The sequence below is a fragment of the Fundulus heteroclitus genome, chromosome 15 (assembly GCF_011125445.2).
Source record: "Fundulus heteroclitus isolate FHET01 chromosome 15, MU-UCD_Fhet_4.1, whole genome shotgun sequence".
Taxonomy (NCBI): Eukaryota; Metazoa; Chordata; class Actinopteri; order Cyprinodontiformes; family Fundulidae; genus Fundulus; species Fundulus heteroclitus.
This window is the reverse complement of record NC_046375.1, coordinates 26,208,770-26,230,700: the sequence shown is the minus strand read 5'-3', so window position 1 is coordinate 26,230,700 and position 21,931 is coordinate 26,208,770. Positions and strand designations below refer to the sequence as shown.

At 45.2% G+C, this 21,931-nt stretch overlaps 1 protein-coding gene across 1 annotated transcript; it reads left to right on the top strand.

Moving 5' to 3' along the window:
- The first annotated feature begins 14,625 nt into the window (after window positions 1–14,625).
- LOC118566223 (uncharacterized protein K02A2.6-like) lies at window positions 14,626–15,409 on the top strand. The gene has a single exon (XM_036147650.1). The coding sequence runs from the start codon at window positions 14,633–14,635 to the stop codon at window positions 15,407–15,409; it is 777 nt and encodes a 258-aa protein (XP_036003543.1). The 5' UTR covers window positions 14,626–14,632.
- Window positions 15,410–21,931: the final 6,522 nt, after the last annotated feature.

The window sequence follows — 21,931 nt, the reverse complement described above, 5'->3', positions numbered from 1 at the left end:
TTTCCTGTAATTTTGCACCAGGTTTGCACAAACTGCAGCAGGGATTTTGACCCATTCCTCCACACAGATCTTCTCCAGATCAGTGAGGTTTCTGCATTATCGCTGAGAAACACAGAGTATGAGCTCCCTCCAAAGAGTTTCTATAGGGTTTAGGTCTGGAGACTGGCTAGACCACTCCAGAACCTTGATATGCTTCTTACGGAGCCACTCCTTGGTAATTCCGACTGTGTGCTTCAGGCCATTGTCATGTTGGAAGACCCAGGGTGTTTCTCAATTCACTTGCCAAGACCAAACTTGACAGTCTTGGGAAGACCACAGGAACATTGGACTTCGGAAGACCGCGAGCACGCAGAACGTATCTAAGTGTATTGGAACAGAAGTGTACTTGTGACTTCATCACACGGACAGTACTATAGCATTTTTTTAACATTCAAAACTATTTATACACTACATCATATCTTATTGAAACCATTTTAAAAGATTTTTTTAATATCTAAAAAGCCCAGAAAATATTTAAAAAAATTACAGAATTGTTGGTATAAAACCAGCAATGGTAGGAATTTCTTTGTTGGGAGTTGTACTGGTCATAGTTGTAGAGGCGATTAAATCTTTAAAAAATCAGCACTTTGTAGAAGCAAAATGAGAAAATATTAGCAAAATTGCTGTTGCTTTGGTCGTCGGTCAGCTATACCACAAGGCTGAACAGGAGGTGGTGCAACTGAGGAGGCAAAATGAGCAAGGAGAAGATTGATGCAATCAGAGGAGACTCAGAAGGCAGGCTTTGCTAGACCATCTGTACCAACTCAGAATCAGAATCAAGTTTAACTGGTAGGCATTTTAAGATTGACACCCTATTTCCTACTTTTATCTTAAAATAAACATTGAGAATAGTAATAAACAAGTTATAAGGTTGAAATTGTGACTATTTCTCTATAAATAATTAACATGAAAACACAATTTTAACATTAGTAACAGTATGGCAGTAAGGTTAAGCTACTTTGTTGCACCTATTGACCTTCACAGCATTGATCATTAAGAAAGGTAAAGTAATTTCTATGTCTGCCCATCTTTACAGTGATTAATCTATAAATTATGAGCAGTTCAGCTCATTCTTTCAGTGAAATGGTAAAATTACAGAGAAGGGAAGCCATTTGTTACATTTACTATACTTGACTAGTTTTACACCACTATACATTTTACTTTTTCTTTCTTGAGAACTATATTAATTTGCATGTTAACCAGGTATATTTTTATGCTGTGGATAGGTGAGAATTAAAAAAAACAATTATGGTAACGTTTGGCATTTTTTATTTACAGGAAGAAACAGAAACAAAATATGTGAAGATAAACACCTCTGTGCCAATCCTCCAAATATTTTTTAATGAAGGGGACCTGAAACCAGCCTTCAGGCTAAACAGGGTCACCATCGTCCTCCTCCTTCAGCTGCTGCCCATCCAGAAGGAGATAGAGGTGCTGGCGACCCTCTACTGGCTGGCCTGTGGGGCATCCTATAGGGCAACAGCCGGCATCTTTAGATTTAGATTTAGACATGCATCTCGAGGAATTGGGAACTGATATATGGATATAAACTTAAAGACATAATTATCAACTCCAAAGTATATAGTATTATACATTGCTGTATATTGATTATTTTAAACTCAAGAATTGAGCAAAATAGTTTACTATATATAAAGATATTGGAAATTAAAATATAATTATGTTCTTAGTTAAAGAGTTAGTTTTCCTAATTTGTATTATAGTAAGAAATTCGATGTATGTATAATTAGGCTGAGAACTATGATGGTAATGGAAGTCAAGTGGAGTTCAGCTCACGTATAGCAACCTGACAACTAGAGTGGCAATACAAAGCGGTATGTCTGAATCTAAGTGTATAATTGTATATAAGTTTTTTAATTTAGTTGTTTTTTGTGAATTGCTTTGCTCCAATATAGAATCTAACAGTATGAATCCTAAAGTACATAATCTTCAGTATGTTATTTAAATTACCTAAGCAAGGTCTTAAAATTGCCCATATTAACATATGTAGTCTCAGAAATAAATTAAGTGATTTAACAGAAAGTGATTTAACAGAAACGCCTAGGGAAGGAACGGGCGTACACAACGCCAAAGGGAAGGACTGGGCGTACACAACGCCAAAAGGGAAGGAACGGGCGCGCACAACGCCAAAGGGAAGGAACGGGCGCACACAACGCCAAAGGGAAGGAACGGGCGCACACAACGGCAAAGGGAAGGAACGGGCGTACACAACGCCAAAGGGAAGGACAGGCGGACTGATACGTTAGGGCTCAACAGCGTAAGGGAACGCTGAGGCACAACTAACGCACAGAGACGCCGGGGGAAAGAACGGGCGTGCCGAAACACCAAGGGGAAGGAACGGGCGTATGGAAACGCCAAGGGGAAGGAACGGGCGTATGGAAACGCCAAGGGGAAGGAACGGGCGTATGGAAACGCCAAGGGGAAGGAACGGGCGTATGGAAACGCCAAGGGAAAGGAACGGGCGTATGGAAACGCCAAAGGGAAGGAACGGGCGTATGGAAACGCCAAGGGGAAGGAACGGTGTATGGAAACGCCAAGGGGAAGGAATGGGCGTATGAAAACGCCAAGGGGGGAAGGACAGGCGGACTAATACGTTAGGGCTCAACAGCGCAAGAACACGCTGGGGCACAACTAACGTACAGAAACGCCGGGGGAAAGAACGGGCGTGCGGAAACGCCAAGGGAAGACACCGCCGGAGCGTGAGGGAACCGCCGGGGCGCAAGGGAGAAATTCGCCAGGGCGTGAGGGAACCGCCGGGGCGCAAGGGAGAAGTTCGCCGGGGCGTGAGGTAAACGCCGGGGCGCAAGGGAGAAACTCGCCGGGGCGTGAGGGAAACACCGGGGCGCTAGGGAAAGATCGCCAGGGCGTGAGGGAAACGCCGGGGCTCAAGGGAAGAAATTGCCGGGGCTTGAAGGGAATTTCTACAAAATACCAGGGACCAGAGGGTGTCCTAACATGCCGGGAACAGGAAATCTAAAGACTAGGAGTCAGAGGGCGTCCTAACACGCCGGGAACGCAAAATCAAAGCACTAGGAGTCAGAGGGCTTCCTAACACGCCGAGGAAACAAGAACGGAGGGCGTCTAAACACGCCGAGAAACCAAGACAAACCTAAACACCAGGAACTAGAGGGCGAGCTAGGCAGCAACAGGCCAGGTGCGCCAGAGGGCACACACGGTGACACGGATGCACCAGAGGGCTCTGGCAGCGACAAGCATGCGCTGGGCAGCAACTGACCGGGTACACCAGAGGGCACAGACGACGACACAGAAGCGCCGGAGGGCTCTGGTGGCGACCTGCGTATGCTGGGCAGTGACTGACCGGGTACACCAGAGGGCACAGCCGACGATTAATGAAACGTCGGAGGGCTCTGGCAGCGGTATCTAAACTGGGCAGCGACAGGACGAGAGGACCAGAGGGCTCAGCCGGCATAAAGGTGCGTCGGAGGGCTCTGGCGCCACCTCCCGGGGAGGGGAAGAAAACAGGAAAAGGTGATCGGAAACCAGAGACCTTGGGATGCCCAACTAAACGGAAACAGAGGACTAACCGAACTAAACCAGGGTACAACAAGGAAATAAAAAGAAACAGGGAAGTCTAAAATGAAACTAATGGGGGCTCGGAAGCATCAAACTAACTAAACAGGGGAACTAAGAGTGTAGAGACTCTTAAGAGCTCAGGGACCTTTTTAGAGCGCAGAGAACCTTTAACAGCGCAGGGAACCTCTTTAGAGTGCAGGAACCCAGACAGCGCAGGAACCCAGACACAGACATTAAGGGGATAAAACAACAAAACTAAGAACAGATACGGAACTAAGACCTGAATTGACAAACTAGACAGGGATCCACAGGGAAAAACAGAAAACTACTGGGCCAAACAAGAACTACAGGGGCTACAGCTAGAAAACCGAAGCAAACCAGAACACTAGGAAGGGGACCAAAACCTAAAGAAAAACTATGAGACTAAGCCAAACAGGGAGACAAGGGCAGGGGCAGCTCAACTAATAAACAACTAGATAACTAAACTAGAAAAAAGAACACAAACAAAAAATAGGTAAAACTAGAATTCAGAAACAAAACACGAAAGACTAAAGACAAACCCAGAACAATAGAACTGAGCTGAAAGAAATAAAACCCCAAGCAAGACAAAAACTCAAGTAATCTAAGCAGGAACACAAACCGAAACTAAAGAACTCTAAGAAAAACTCTAAGGAACACTGAAAAAACTCTAAAACCAAAGATTGTTAAGTAACTCAAAATCCCAGGGCAAAAATAACTCAAAACAACAACAGAAACTAGAGAACTAGATGTCTAACTAGAAAACGAGAGAACCAGGAAACTAAGGCAAATCTGGAAAATAAAGCTAAGCTAGGAAACTAAAGATCTAAGGCAGGAACTTGAGCACGCAGACAGGAACTTGAGATCGCAGACAGGAACTCGAGAGCGAGGATCTTGAGATGCGGACAGGAAGTTGAGCACGCAGACAGGAACTTGAGAACGAGGATCTTGAGACGCGGACAGGAAGTTGAGCACGCAGACAGGAACTGGGACGCTGACAGGAACTTGAGACGCTGGGCTGCGTCGGAGGTGGGCTCCGCGGAGAACGGTCCCTCCAGCGGAACTCATCCAGCGGCGAAGGCACCCACGGAGACATTTAACTGAGGCGGAGCAAATCCTGCCAGCTCCTGCATCGTGACTCTGTGCATGCTCGGGTACACCCAGTGGCTGGCTCGTACTGTCAGGATTTTGTCGAGGGTGAACCCGGACACAGCACGCACACACAGAGTAGGATTTAAGAGAGTTTATTGCAGGTGGATGGTAGTGACATGAGGAACCAGAGTTGTTACCAGACGGAGGTGAATGATGCAGGAGCTGACTGGCAGGTACAGAGTCCACGAGACAGAGAGGAGCTGGGCTGCTGCAGGACCAGAGACGAGACCAAGACGAAGAGACTGAAGCCATCAGCGCAGCCCAACAAAACCAAAACTTGACGGACCAGGAACCAAGACGGGGAACAGGTGCAGGCAGACACGAGGGAGAGCAACAAACACTACGAGCCAGCGGCGAGGAGACAACAGAGGTGAGTTTATAAAGGGAGCCTGGCAGGTGACGGGAATGAAAACTAATTAGAGTCGGTGTGACTAATGGCTGTGGGAGGGAGAGCTGGGTGAACTACAAAACAAGAAAGAAGCCAGACAACTTAAACCATGACAGTTTTAGATAAGGCAAGCATCTCAATGTTTGCAGATGATTCCACCATATATTTAGCAGAAACTAATATTAGTGAGTTAAATACAAAACTACAAAGAGAGCTACAGTTAGTGGTGGACTGGATAAGGAGTAACAAATTGGTTCTCAATGTATCTAAAACTACCTGTTTAGTGGTTGGAATTCCTTTTTCTTTAATTTCCAAACCGAAACTTAAACTCACCATAGAGCAAAATGCTGTGGATCAAAAACAAGAGGCTAAACTGTTGGGAGTGATAATTGATAATAGATTGTGTTGGGATAGACATGTTCAAAACTTGTTAACTAAAATCGGTAATAGTTTATTGGTCATTAAAAGGTGTTCACATCTTGATTATTGCTCAGTGCTTTGGTCAAATACTTCATCAAATAATATAAAAAAACTACAAGTAATTCAGAATAAAGCTGCACGTGTTGCCCTTTCATGTGGGTTTAGATCAAATGTGGACAAAATGCATGATAGTGTAACGTTCTGTTGTGGTTTAGGTTATTTTCAGTTAGGATTTATTTCTGTGTTGTGTTGTTTTTGATTTGTGCTTAGTCTGTTTTTAGTTTTTTGAGTCCGCCTTTTGCCACCTGGATTTTGTTAATAAACCCCTTTTTTAAGCTCCAGCTCTGTGTCCGGCTTACTCTTGGGTTCTTTCATCACAAAACATTACAGATAGTCTTTTATGGTTAAAAGTTAAAAACAGATTGGTGTATTCAGTAATGGTATTTCTATATAATGTTATAACAAATAAAACGCCTTTCATTTTATATACAAAACTATCCTTTAGTACTGATACACATTATTATCCAACAAGACATGCAGTAGGAGGTAGTTTTATTTTACCTAGAGTTAAAACAAAATTAATTCAACGTTCAGTTAGGTACAGGGCAATGTGTCAATGGAATTCACTCCCAAAGACTATCATACAACAAAACTCTCTCTATGGTTTCAAAACTTCACTTAAGAAATATTACCTTTAAAGAAATTTGGATAGTTAATGTTAATTTTATTAAGGAGATATTGTGTAGGGTTCTTGTTAGCTAGCTCTTTGATATAGATATATCTGGAGTAGCAAAATTTTATGTTAATTATGTTTATTTCTTTATTTACATTTAACACCTTTATATAAAAGGTGTTAAATGTAAATATGTATTACATTTTGTGTAAATGTCTTGTATGTATAGTGTGTAATGTGATGTAATACATTGTATTGTCACGTGAAAGACTGAAGGACCCCAGGAAGAATAGCTTTTAGCTGATGCTGAAGCTAATGGGGATCCTAATAAAACAAACAAACAAACAAAATATAACATATGTAAAAATTACTTACTCCCATCCGGTTTTGGAGGAGTTTTTCCTGCCAGTAAATAGGCCCTCATTGGCAATACGCCAGTTGATGACGGCCTATGTGGTCCCTGTTTAAAATATAAATGTCAATTATATAATACTTCATAATAAACAAAAGACGAACAGACATTAGAACCTCTGATAAACCTAAAAGCAGGCCCATTTTATGACTGCTTCTGCTATGTTTAGCTAACATGGCTGATAGCTGATAACTAACTGCTTCTTCTGCTTACAGTTATGCGTTTTGTCCTCAACCTCGGCCATGATGGTGTGGATGCTGCTGTCGTCACTGGGATACATTTAAAATTTATTCCAGCAAGTATTGAGTTAATAAAGCAACATAAGTCAGTCAAAACAAAACACACAAAAAATGAACGTTTTGCCAAAATAAATAGGAAAACGGCATCCAAACCAGCAGTACTTCACATACGACTAGGCCGAGAGAAGGGAACTACAGACGGGCTAACATCAGCCCTGGGTGCGGTAACCCTCGGAGGTCTGTGGGTCACTCTGGTCCGCTCAACGATGGACTTTTTTTAAAATTACATACTAACTCTGTAAACGGGCCACATAGGGAAGCTTAAATGTATAATGTTCTCGCCTCAAACGATCTGAAAACGTACTTTTGACATTTTTAACTTACCCCTGTGAGCTCTGTTTGCACTGTCCAGAATCAAGCTGCGGCCGCGTGGGATTCTGGGAAAGCGGTCAGTCTGAAGAACGCACAAGTCTGCTCTGATGCAGGCTCGATAAAGAGGGCAGGGCGAGACCAACATCCAGGGATTTGGTCCGTTCTCGGCCTGGTGGTCTCGGCAATTGGAACAGTGCTTGGGCTGAGGCTGATGACGTGTCCTGAGCACACGAGACCGCTCAAGTACACATATTGAGAAACAGCCCCAGCCACAACCCATCTTCAATGCTCTAACTGAGGGAAGGAGGTTGTTCCCCGGAATCTCGCAATACATGGTCCTGGTCATCCTCTCCTTGATACAGTGCAGTCGTCCTGTCCCATGTGTAGAAAAACACCCCCAAAGCATGATGCTTCCTCCTCCATGCTTCACAGTAGGGATGATGTTTTTGGGATGGTACTTTTCATCCCCATCCTCTAAATGGCAAGTGGAATTAAGACCACATTTTTTTTATTTTGGTCTCATCTGACCACAGAACCTTCTCCTATGACTCCTCTGGATAATCAAAATGGTCATGGGCAAACTTAATCCACAAACAGGATCCTGTTTGTGGATTTCAGCTCTGCCTTCAACTCAATTCTCCCAGCTCTGCTTCAGGAGAAACTCTCCCAGATGAATGTGCCTGACTCCACTTGCAGGTGGATTAAAGACTTCCTGTCTGACAGGAAACCGCACCTGAAGCTGGGAAAACATGTCTCCGACTTACAGATCATCAGCACTGGTTCCCCCCAGGGCTGTGTTCTTTCTCCTCTACTTTTCTCCCTGTACACCAACAGCTGCACCTCCAGTCTTCAGTCTGTCAAGCTTCTGAAGTTCGCGGACGACACCACTCTCAACGGACTCATCTCTGATGGTGACGAGTCCGCCTACAGGTGGGAGGCTGACCATCTGGTGACCTGGTGCAGGGAGAACAACCTGGAGCTCAACGCTGTAAAAACAGTGGAGATGGTTGTGGACTTCAGGAAGAATTTAGCCCCAGCTACCCCCATCACCCTCTGTGACTCCACCATTGACACTGTGGAGTCTTTCCGCTTCCTGGGAACTATCATCTCCCAGGACCTAAAGTTGAAGCTGAACATCAACTCCCTCACCAAGAAAGCCCAGCAGAGGATGTACTTCCTGCGGCAGCTGAAGAAATTCAACCTGCCAAGGACAATGATGGTGCAATTCTATTCCTCCATCATTGAGTCCATCCTCATCTGGTACACTGGTGCCCAGGCCAGCTGACAGCTTTGCTAGGGCCCGGGACAACACAGTCTTTTTGGGCCCCGCTCTACACCTGCCACCACACACACACACACACACACACACACACACACACACACACACACACACACACACACACACACACACACACACACACACACACACACACACACACACACACACACAAACAAACAAACAAACAAACACACACACACACACACACACATACACCTTTTAATAAGACAAGAATGTACCTGCAGAAGATGGGTGGTGAACCTGTACTCAAATCCATCAAGGTATAGCTGCCATACTTGGCTGTATGCCCTGGTGAGAAGCAGCGACCATCTCCACCCAGTCTGAGTAGTATTCCCTTTCTCTTTATTAACATGGCTTGTTGCTTGGTGTTCCAAGCAACAAGCCATGTTAATGGAACATGGCTTGTTGCTTGGTGTTCCAAGCAACAAGCCATGTTAATGGAACATTTCTACCCGGGGCTAACAGACTCTTTCCCTGCATGGAAGTGGAGTGAGCACATGGCCTGTCGCCCATCCCCCACCCACATACACTTCCACGGAGATATACCATACAGAATCACTATGTACAAAAGGCTGCATTTAATATGGGACAGAGGGCAGCATTTTACATTGCAGGAAGACAATACATGTACAACATGGAAGACAATACATTGCAGATGGGATTGCAATTGTCCTTGGCTCATTCTGGAACCATGGAGAACCAGGGGCGGCCAGAGGAGGGCCAGGGCCTGGGGGGGAACCATGGAGGAACCAGGGACTGGACAGTGCTACACTCTGATGGTCTTACAGAACCACTATGTACAAAAGGCTGCATTTAATATGGGACAGAGGGCAGCATTTTACATTACAGGGCAAACTCCAACATGAAAAGCATTACATTCAACATGGGATTACTAGGGTTTTTGGCTCGGCTCAATCTGGGACCATGGAGGAACCAGGGGGGGGCACCACGGAGGTCATTTACCCAGGAAGGAAGCACCACTGGCCCGCAACAACCCCCATGGAGCTAACACCCCCCTCCCTGGAACACACTCTGGGTCCTGGAGGAACCTCCAGGGTCCTGGAGGAACCAGGGGAACCACTATGTACAAAAGGCTGCATTTAATATGGGACAGAGGGCGGCATTTTACATTACAGGGCAAACTCCAACATGAAAAGCATTACATTCCACATGGGATTACTAGGGTTTTTGGCTCGGCTCAATCTGGGACCATGGAGGAACCAGGGGGGGGGCACCACGGAGGTCATTTACCCAGGAAGGAGGCACCACTGGCCCGCAACAACCTCCCTGGAGCTAACATCCCCCTCCCTGGAACAGACTCTGGGTCCTGGAGGAACCTCCAGGGTCCTGGAGGAACCAGGGGAGGCACCACGGAGGTCATGTGTCCAGGAAGGAGGCACCACTGGCCCGCAACAACCCCCATGGAGCTAACACCCCCTCCCTGGAACAGACTCTGGGTCCTGGAGGAACCTCCAGGGTCCTGGAGGTTATTCCAGGGTCCTGGAGGAACCAGGGGAGGCACCACGGAGGTCATATGTCCAGGAAGGAGGCACCACTGGCCCGCAACAACCCCCATGGAGCTAACACCCCCTCCCTGGAACACACTCTGGGTCCTGGAGGAACCTCCAGGGTCCTGGAAGAACCTCCAGGGTCCTGGAGGAACCAGGGGGGGGCACCACGGAGGTCATTTACCCAGGAAGGAAGCACCACTAGCCCGCAACAACCTCCCTGGAGCTAACACCCCCTCCCTGGAACACACTCTGGGTCCTGGAAGAACCTCCAGGGTCCTGGAAGAACCTCCAGGGTCCTGGAGGAACCAGGGGGGCACCATGGAGGTCATGTGTCCAGGAAGGAAGCACCACTAGCCCGCAACAACCTCCCTGGAGCTAACACCTCCTCCCTGGAACAGACTCTGGGTCCTGGAAGAACCTCCAGGGTCCTGGAAGAACCTCCAGGGTCCTGGAGGAACCAGGGGGGGCACCATGGAGGTCATGTGTCCAGGAAGGAAGCACCACTAGCCCGCAACAACCTCCCTGGAGCTAACACCTCCTCCCTGGAACAGACTCTGGGTCCTGGAAGAACCTCCAGGGTCCTGGAGGAACCAGGGGGGGCACCACGGAGGTCATTTACCCAGGAAGGAAGCACCACTGGCCCGCAACAACCTCCCTGGAGCTAACACCCCCCTCCCTGGAACACACTCTGGGTCCTGGAGGAACCTCCAGGGTCCTGGAACAGACTCTGGGTCCTGGAGAACCAACATCCATAACGCACACACTGATACATTGGACTGCATGTACCAAAACACTTGGTCTAACACACGTTTAATTACCACATGTCACACTTTACACCATAATGGACACACACACACACACACACACACACACACACACACACACACACACACACACACACACACACACACACACACACACAATAATTCCATATACTGCACTACCAGTACTAACCCTAACCCAATAGAACCCATTTGATAGCCTCCTGTCACCAAGTGGACCCTACTGACATTCTCAAAAACGTAAGGTAAGGCTGCCATCCAGTGGCCACTGTTCAGTATTGCATGTGCTCCCTAAGGACTTTCATGAGCCCTGGCGGCCCATTCAAATGAACGCTCTAATGGCTCCACGTGAGTTCCCTGAATTTAGGGAGCATATTGCGCCATGTCCCCGGAAAATACATGGGACCATAGAGACAGGGGGGACGAGTCCTCTAACCCATATGTGGCCATTTCCAGTTTGGAGCCCTCTCAGCAGTGGTACACATGTATCGACTTGGCGAAAGCATTTTTCTGTCTTCCTTTGGCTGAAGAATGCAGATACATTTTTTCATTCACTTATAAAGGTCGCCAGCTGCATTACACCAGACTGCCACAGTGATTTACCCTATCACCAGGTATCTTTTATCAGGTTTTGAAAGATGTTTTGCAGACATGTCCTCTGCCGAGAAACACCACCCTTATTCAGTACGTGGACGATCTGCTGTTGGCTTCACCAACTGCTGAGATCTGCCTTCAGGCTACAGAACTGGTTCTGAGACACCTCCATGAACATGGGTTCAAGGTCAGTAAGGATAAACTGCAAATTGCCAGAAAACAGGTTTCTTTCCTGGGCCGTGTCATCTCCGCAGGAACAACCAGCATGTCCTCCAGTCATAAACAGAGCATTTTGGCATATCCTAAACCGCTGCGCGTGAAAGACATGCTGTCTTTTGTGGGATTGACTGGTTACAGCCGTAACTATATTCCCGGCTATGCAGACCTGACGCAGCCTTTGAGGGACCTCGTAAAGGTGCAAGGTATGAGAAAACTAAATAATGTTTTGATTTGGACTCAGGAAGCGGAAGAAGCATTTGTTCTGCTTAAACAATGACTTGCATCTGTTGCTGAATTGACTCTTCCAGACTACTCTATCCCATTTTTTCTTGATGTTTCTGCAACCAAATTTGCTTTAAATGGCATCTTGTTTCAGCGGAAGACAGGCGAGAGAAAAGTTTTGATGTATATATTAGTCATGTTGGATAACGTGGAAAAACGTCACCCCCAATGCACACAATATGCAGCAGCAATAGCCAGAATGATTCAAAAGACTGCACATTTAGTCATGGGACACAGTCTAGCCATTTTGACAACTCACAGTGTTGTGGCTTATGTAAATTCACAAAGCTTCACTATAACTGCGCTCAGACAACACAGGCTGTCCAAAATCTTGGAAGCACCCAACATTACATATACACATGAAGGTGTGAACATGGCGGATGGCATGGCGGATGGCGAACCCCATCAATGTGAAGAATTGGTTTCCAGGATGGAGAAGGTGAGACCAGATCTAGAGGCTAGTCCTATTGAAGGCTCACAGGTGAGACAGTTGTTCACAGATGGCTGTTGTTTCAGACATGAAAGTGAGGGACTGAAAGCAGCCTATTCTGTTGTAGGGCGAATAGGCTCAGGATTTGTAACAAGGAAGGCAGAAAGGTTACAAGGACCTCAGTCAGCGCATAGAGCAGAGCTAATAGCAGTGATTGAGGCATTAAAGTTGGCAGAACAACAGGAGGTAAATGTATATTCAGATTCAGCATATGCCACAGGTGCAGTTCATATGGAGTTATGTCAGTGGTTGAGAGCCGGATTTTTGACAGCGGGGGATAAACCTATAAAACACGAGGTGGAAATGAGAGAGCTGGCCGATGCTTTGATGTTACCGGCCAGAATTGCCGTGATAAAGTGCAAAGGACACGATAACAGTAATTCAGACATTGCATTAGGGAATCGGGCTGCAGACCAGGCTGCCAAAGCAGCCGCTGGATATGTGCCTCAGATGATGATGGTGACGGTGGAAGACGAGCTGAGAGAAGAGTTGAGCATGAGTAACATTAAACAGTTGCAGAGCAGAGCAGCTCCGGAGGAGAATAATATGTGGAGGCTCAGAGGAGCCTCAGAGCAGGAAGGTTGCTGGAGAGGGCCAGATGGCAGACTGGTTTTTCCTCCAGGTTTGAAACAGGAGGGGGTTTATTAGGTATTTAGGGGGAGGGGGGGGCTCTGGCCGGGTGGCTCGTGCGGGTCGTGTTGGCCCGCCCTCTTGGGGGGGCCCGGTCCGGGGGGCGTCTGGTCTGGGGCCGGGGCCGGGGGTCGGGCACAAGCAGTCGTATAGTCGATTTGGGGTGACCCCACCCCCCCCTTTGGTCAGTGTTGGATGTGAGTGTTATGTGGGAATGTGTGTACAGCGTCTTTTTTTTTTTTTTTTTTTTTTTCTCTGTGTGTGGTGAGTGGGGCACAAGGGAGGGATGGGGTGAATGAGTTTTCCTTTTTTTTTTTTTCCAGGTATGGGTGTGGTCCGCTCCCTCTCCCAAGAACATCTCAAGTCTTCTGGATGCGGAGCCCATCCCCCCACGTCCTGCCCTCCTCCACTTCGTTGGCGGGCGCCTTGGCCCCCTGGCGCATTGGTTGGCTTCGGGTTTGGGGCGGGTTCCCGGGCGTGCGCCGGCCCACTCCCGGCGGCCTCTTCGCGGGGCCTGGCCCCCCGGGGGGCGGCCGGGGCCCCCGTCGCGGGGGCGGGGCGCCCCTGGGGCCTCTGGCCCTCACGGCCCATGGCCGGGACCACTTCAGCGGGGCAAGCTGCCGGCGGAGCCCACGGGCTCGTCTCCGCGGCTCTTGAGGGCGTCGGCATTGCGGTGGCTGGGGGATTTCCTCGGGGTCGTCTCTGCTCCTTCCTTGGGGGGGGGGGGGGTTGCAGATATCCTGTGTCGGCCCCTCATGGGCGACCTGCTTTAGGGACCCCTTTGGGAGTCCGGGGTTACGGGTCCCCTGACGCCTGCCTCTGTGCTCGGGGAAGGTGGGTCTTCGGTTCTCCACAATCACTATCAAGCTATTTCTGGATAATCTTCACCTAAACTAGTGCACTTTCACATCTCCCACAGGTGCTGGGTCCCAGGTATTAAGTGTTCACTTATATACAGTAATCTTATAATTTATTTATTTATTTATTTATGTTCTTTCACTTTCTTTTTTCAAATATCACATTACACATGTCAGCTTACATAATAATATATATGATTTAGCAATGGCATCTAGGTGTTATTCGAGTGTATCTGTTGCTTTATGTCTGTTGGTTGTGCTGTTCTTTTTGTGTCTCTTTCCAGGTGATGGAGCAGACAAAGAAGGTTTTATCATTCTCTCCCTTTTATCTCCTCTTTCTTTCACCTCTACTCTTTTTTTTCTTTTCTTTCACTTTTTGTTCTTCCTTTACTCTCCCATTGTCATGTCCATATAATTTGAAATTCTCCTTGCAGGAATCATAATAAAGCTATTTACAAGCATAAATCAAGTGGAGCACTATGGCGAAAGCTGTTTGCTCCACTTGTAAAAGCAAAATCTGTCGAGCTCTATCTGGCATTGAGACATCAATTCCTATTGCCATATTGCTAGACAGGACACTGGAAAAAAAAAAAAAAAGAAAAGAAACAGGAGCTTTTTTCTGAGGCACATTGTGTTGGGCATGTCGGCGTCAGACAGATGATGGACAACATGAACCATTGGTGGCATCAATTTATGTCAGATATGGTCAAACATTTTGTAAAAAGTTGTACACTGTGTGGGCAATTTAACTCAAAGAAGACTTTGAAACCTTTGCAGGGCAGATTTCCTTTGATCACAGTTCCTGGGAAGGAAGTGATTCTTGATTATACAGACATGGTGACCCCTGCTGGAGGCTTTAAGTATTTGTTGGTGTGTGTGGACGCTTTTACAGGATGGCCAGAGACCTGGCCTGCTAGACGAGAGGACAGCAAAACGGTGATAAAATGCCTCATTAACCATTACATTCCCAGGCACGGGTTCCTTGAAAAGATAAGGACTGACAATGGAACCCACTTCAAGAACCAGGACCTGCAACGAGTGGAGTCCAGTTTAGGGCTCACACACAGGTTTGGAACAGTGTATCACCCGCAATCGCAGGGCAAAGTGGAGAGGATGAACCTGAACTTGAAAAATAAGTTGGCTAAAATCTGTGCGCAAACGAAACTATCATGGGTTGATGCCTTGCCTCTCGCTCTGATGTCAATCAGGTCTTCGGTTAATTCAACCACAGGATTTACTCCTTACGAGCTGGAGACGGGAAGAAGCTTTCCTGGGCCCCAACGTCGACCACCGGGAACTGCAGGTGACCTGCAGAGTCTGACAAGTAAGGAGTACTTTTCACAGTTGCAGGCAGTGCTGGAGGCGTACACCAAGATCTGTGGACATCCCAAGGAAGGAGAAAGAGGAACACCACCTCCGGACGTCGACTGGGTTTGGCTCAAGGTCATCAAAAGAAAGTGGTCAGAGCACATGCGGTGAGGTTGGGAGGAAAAGGTAATATGTGGTTTCATTGGAGCCAGTGTGCACCAGTAGCAGAACCTCAGAGGTTGTTGACGGCGGTTCAGGAGGTTTAAAGGAGCGGTTCAGCTGATTGGGCTCAGTCAGCTGTGAATAGAACCAGACTCAGGGTCATAAGAAAATCCTCTGGTTCTTGACACCACAGGCAGTCTACCTGTGTGTTGAAGATCCAGCCTGCAGATTCATCACGTTGTATTGAGTGGCTGTGGGACGCCACCCTTCTTCTAAGAACGTCTGGAAGAAAGAAGTTGATGTCATTGTGAAAAAAATAGAACGAAAACCTTGTAATCATTTATGTGATTTTATATGCTTTTTATCTTTCTAGCTTTAAATATAACAAATGTTTTGATCTACTTTTTACAATATTTTTGACCTTATATTTCTATAATATTTTGACTTGTTTGGGCTGGTACACAGTCATTAGGTTACATTTGCTGGTGAAGGACCTTAATGGTAAGTTGGTAATAGTTTTAGGATTTGTTTGATCTTACAAGAGGGTTGTTTTTGTTTATTTTTTTGTCATAACATTCTTTTTTAGGTGTGGGGGCAAGTGTACCCTTGGTCTATAGATTTGATTTTTTATATTTTAGAATATTCCGGTTTTTGTCTGAAGTTAAACATGGAGCAGAAATTGGGTACTGGATTGGTTCAGCGGCAGCTGACGTTGGGTTAATGGGTTTTGATTCTTATGTTGTGCATGCTTGTTTTCAGCATTGCTATTCAAGAAGCAGGTGCTGCTGATCCTATCAGGCGTCAGGAGTGGGCCATTCAGGATAAAGATGATTGTCTGACTCAACATCGTGGTGTTGAACTGCATTACACTTTAGGAACAAGGGTTGTATTTGAATTCGATTTATGCTCAGTGGTAAATTGTGGGAGTGACCCATCAGTCTGGCAGGACTCTGATGTTTATGCTTGTGTGTCGCCGAAGGGTATTCCAGAACCTCCTTTTCGTTGGTGTTACTACTGGGCTTATATGAGATGGCATACCGGAAATAAGGCTGTTCCGGTTTGCCATGGTGGGTTTGATAAATTATTACAAGAAGCATTAACCATTACTAGAGGTCCTAACAAGGTGTTAATCCTATTATCCTGACCATTTCTGGGTTGAACATTAATCCTTATTTTGGGGCATACACTGGGGTTTATTCTGCATATACTAGTGGGGTTACTAAGCCCAAACCTTGTAGTGTTAGTCCGTCAGGATTTTATCTTGTCCTTGGAGCAGGTTCACGGGATGACGGTCCCCTTTGTTTGATTAAAATTTCTCTACATAATGCGACTACTTCTTTATTATTTCTATGATGCTTCTTAACAACGACCAGCCGATTTGACGTATTCCAGTCAGGTTTCCGCGCTCACCACAGTACAGAGACCGCCCTTATCAAGGTGTTCAATGACATCCATATAAATACAGACTGTGGAAGAACCACCGTGCTGGTACTATTGGACCTTAGTGCAGCATTTGATACTGTCGATCACTCCATTCTGTTAGAGCGCCTGGAGAACTGGGTCGGCCTCTCTGGTACAGCTCTCCACTGGTTTAAATCCTACTTAAAGGACAGGGACTTTTTTGTATCAGTAGGTTGCTTGTTGCATCACTTCCTGTTTGCGGTAAGGCGTATTGTGTCACTTCCTGTTGTTGCTGTGTGAACAACGGAGCTTTGCTCAAGGCTCTCTCGCTTTTTATCTTTAAACCTCTTTGCTGTAACATCTGTTTCCAAACATAAGCACTTTTAAAAACATTGTCTGTGGCTGCTCATCACGTTTGGGAACTCCTCGTGTTTCACACGGTTTGTTCTTTGGCGTGATAATAGGGCGTTAGCCTAGCTTTAGCCTAGCGTTAGCCTAGCGCTAGCCAAGCCTTAGCCTCATAATGGCTTCTCCGGCTCTGACTAAGTCTCCTATCTGCTGCTCTCTGTGTCAGATGTTCAGTTATTCCTCTGCCTCCTATAGTGATGATGGTACATGTAATAAATGTAGTGTTTTTGTAGCTTTGGAGGCGAGGGTGTCAGAATTGGAGACCCGGCTCCGTGCTGTTGAAAAACCAGCTGATAGCCGCTCTTTTGCTAGCGCGGAGCCGCATAGAGTAACTTCACGTAGCGAACCTAAAGCAGTAGCACCCGAGCAGCCTGGTAACCAGGCTGGCTGGGTGACAGTTCGTAGGAAGCATAGCTCTAGATTACAGACCCCAGATCACCACCAACCCATCTGCGTTTCTAATAAATTTTCCCCTCTGAGCGACAATCTCGCCGAGGAGCCGACCTTAATTATTGGCAGCTCCATAATGAGAAATGTGGCACTAAAGAAACCAGGGACCATAGTTAAATGCCTACCAGGGGCCAGAACAGGCGACATAGAATCCTACCTAAAACTACTGGCTAAGGATAAGCGTAAATACCGCAAAATTGTTATTCACGCTGGCGGTAATGACACCCGGTCACGCCGATCAGAGGTCACCAAAGTTGGTGTTGCTTCGGTTTGTGAGTTTGCTAAAACTATGTCGGACTCTGTAATTTTCTCTGGTCCCCTGCCTGATCTGACCAGTGATGACATGTTTAGCCGCATGTCATCATTCAACCGCTGGTTGTCTAGGTGGTGTCCAGAAAACGACGTGGGCTACATTGATAACTGGAGAACTTTCTGGGGAAAACCTGGTCTGATCCGGAGAGACGGCATCCATCCTACTTTGGATGGTGCAGCTCTTCTTTCTAGGAATCTGGCTGGATTTATTAGTTCTCCTAAATGCTGACAACCCAGGGTCCAGACCAGGAAGCAGAGCCGTAGTTTAACACACCTCTCTGCAGCTTCTGTACTGTTACCCACCCATTATCCTATTGAGACGGTGTCTTTCCCACGGCCAAAACTTAACAGATCAAAAACTGATCTAAAAGGAACAAATCATAAAAACCTAATAAAAATCAATATGGTTTACCTTGAACCTAAAAATAAAATAATAAAATGTGGTCTATTAAATATAAAGTCTCTCCCTCCAAAGACTTTGTTAGTTAATGAATTGATATCTGATAATCAGATTGATTTGTTTTGTCTCACAGAAACCTGGCTACAAGAGGACTACGTTAGTATAAATGAGTCAACCCCCTCCAGTTATTCAAATTTCCACATTCCCAGATCTGTGGGAAGAGGAGGAGGAGTGGCAACTATCTTTCAGTCTGATTTATTAATTAGTCCCAGGCCAACTAATAATTACAGTTCTTTTGAACATTTAACCCTCAGTTTCCCTCATCCAAACTGCAAAGCAATAAAACCTCTTCTGTTTGTTGTTTTGTATCGTCCACCAGGCCCTTACACTCAGTTTTTGGATGAGTTGTCAGATTTCTTATCTGATTTGGTGTTAAATACTGATAAGGTTATTATAGTGGGTGATTTTAACATCCATGTTGACACTGAATGTGATAACCTTAGTGTAGCCTTTAAAACTATCCTAGATTCAATTGGTTTTGCTCAAAATGTGCATGAACCGACGCACTCTCGGCTCCATACTTTAGACCTTGTTCTGACATATGGCATTGATTGTGAAGAATTAACAGTATTCTCTCACAACCCTGTCCTGTCTGATCATTTTTTAATAACATTTGAGTTTAATCTAACTGAATTCTCCACCCCCAAAAGAGGGTTCCATTATAGTAGATTTTTATCGGATAATGCTGTATCAAAACTTAAAGAGTCTGTCCCCTATTTAATATCCTCCGTATTGCAGAAATGCCCTGTAGATGGCAGCATTGCTGTTTCTTCCCATTCACAAATCGATACCTTTGCTAACAATGTGACTTCCTCATTGCGTTCTGCATTAGACAATGTAGCTCCCTTGAAAAAGAAGGTGATTATTCACAGGAAGCTGGCTCCTTGGTTTAATTCAGAGCTGCGTTCCTTGAAGCACAATGTTAGGAAATTGGAGAGAAAATGGCGCTCTACACACCAAGAGGAATCCTACTTAATCTGGAGGGACAGACTATTGTTGTATAACAAGACCCTCCGCAGAGTTAGAGCAGCATATTTTTCATCATTAATTGAAGAGAATAAAAATAATCCTAGATTTCTCTTTAGTACAGTTGCCAAACTTACCCAGAGCCACAGCTCTGTTGATCCATCCATTCCCTTAGCTCTTAGTAGTAATGATTTTATGGGATTCTTCATAAATAAAATTGATGCCATTAAAAATAAAATAATTGGCATCCTCCCAAACATGATTACCTCGTCCTCAGTAAGTGAGGCAGCATTGGAGGAATCTTCAGAATCTGCGCAGTGTTTGAACTGTTTAGAAGCAGTAGAGCTTTCTGAGCTATCTAAAATTTTAGCTTCATCTAAACCTTCTACCTGTATGTTAGACCCAATCCCAACCAAGTTGTTTAAGGACATATTCCCTTTGATCAGTGGCACTATTTTAGACATGATTAATCTATCCTTAGTAAATGGATATGTACCACAGGTTTTGAAAGTAGCTGTTATTAAACCTTTACTTAAGAAACCTTCTCTTGATCAAGATGAGTTAGTAAATTACAGACCTATATCTAATCTTCTTTTCTTATCTAAAATTCTTGAGAAAGTAGTTGCTAATCAACTTTGTGAACATTTACAAAGTAATGACCTACTTGAGGAGTTTCAGTCAGGCTTCAGAGCTCATCATAGCACTGAAACAGCTCTGGTGAAGGTCACTAATGATATTCTCATGGCCTCAGATAATGGACTTGTGTCTATACTTGTCCTGTTAGATCTCAGTGCTGCGTTTGATACAGTTGATCACAATATTCTCCTACAAAGACTTGAACATACTGTAGGGATTAAGGGGAAAGCATTAGGCTGGTTTAAATCTTATCTGTCAGACAGATTCCAATTTGTTCATGTTAATAATAAATCTTCCTCAAACTCTAGGGTCACCTGTGGAGTACCACAGGGTTCAGTCCTTGGACCAATTCTCTTTACTATATATATGCTTCCGATAGGCAAAATTATCAGACAGCATGGGATTAATTTCCACTGTTATGCTGATGATACTCAGCTATATTTATCCATAAATCCTGATGAATCCAATCAATTACTTCGACTGCAGTCATGTCTTGATGACATCAAAAGCTGGATGACTTTAAATTTCCTGCATCTAAATTCTGACAAGACCGAAGTTTTAATCTTTGGGCCAGAGTCCTCAAAAAATAAACTTCTTAACCAATCACTTAATCTGGGTGGCATTAACCTGGCCTCTGGTAATAAAGTAAAAAATCTTGGTGTTATTTTTGACCAAGACATGTCATTTAAATCCCATATTAAACAGGTTTCCAGAGTTTCCTTTTTTCACCTCCGGAATATCACCAAAATTAGAAACATTCTGTCCAGGAGTGATGCTGAAAAACTGGTCCATGCATTTGTTACTTCAAGGCTGGACTATTGTAATTCTTTACTATCAGGAAGTCCACAAAATGCAGTTCAAAGCCTTCAGCTGATCCAAAATGCTGCAGCAAGAGTTCTGATGAAAATCAACAAGAGGGATCATATTTCTCCAATTTTAGCTTCCCTTCATTGGCTTCCTGTTAAATCAAGAATAGAATTTAAAATTCTTCTTCTAACGTATAAAGCCCTTAATAATCAAACTCCATCATATATCAGAGCTCTGATTACCCCGTATGTTCCTAACAGAGCACTTCGCTCTCAGACCGCAGGTCTGCTGGTGGTTCCTAGAGTCTCTAAAAGTAGAATGGGAGGCAGATCCTTTAGCTATCAGGCTCCTCTCCTGTGGAACCAACTCCCAGTTTTGGTCCGTGAGGCAGACACCCTGTCTACTTTTAAGACTAGGCTTAAAACTTTTCTTTTTGACAAAAATTATAACTAGTGACTCATGTTACTCTCAGCTACCTTTATAGTTTTACTGCTATAGGCTTAGGTTACTGGAGTATATCAGGATCTAATTTTCTCACTATATTGAGTTCTACTGTTCTTCAATTATGCATTATGTGTTGTCATTTCTGCTTTAACTTTCTGTTCTCTCTCTTTTCTCTTCATAGTAGGTACACCTTGTCTGGCGTTCTGTTAACTGTGACATCATCCAGAGAAGACGGCTCACCCGCTACTACCATCTAATGTAGAACAGATTACTAGATCAATGTGTGCTTCTGTGCTTTTTTGTTTCTCTTGTTGTGTCTCTGTTCTGTCTTCTGTAACCCCAGTCGGTCGAGGCAGATGACCGTTCATACTGAGCCCGGTTCTGCCGGAGGTTTTTTTTTCCCGTTAATGGGTGGTTTTTCTTCCCACTGTCGCTTCATGCTTGCTCAGTATGAGGGATTGCAGCAAAGCCATGTACAATGCAGATGACTCTTCCTGTGGCTCTACGGTTCCCCAGGAGTGAATGCTGCTTGTCGGGACTTTGATGCAATCAACTGGTTTCCTTATATAGGACATTTTTGACCAATCTGTATAATCTGACCCAATCTGTATAATATGATTGAACTTGACTTTGTAAAGTGCCTTGAG

What these genes read in the sequence shown, in the direction of transcription:
- LOC118566223 (XM_036147650.1), top strand. Translation starts at nt 14,633, where the DNA reads ATGGTCAAACATTTTGTAAAAAGTTGTACACTGTGTGGGCAATTTAAC.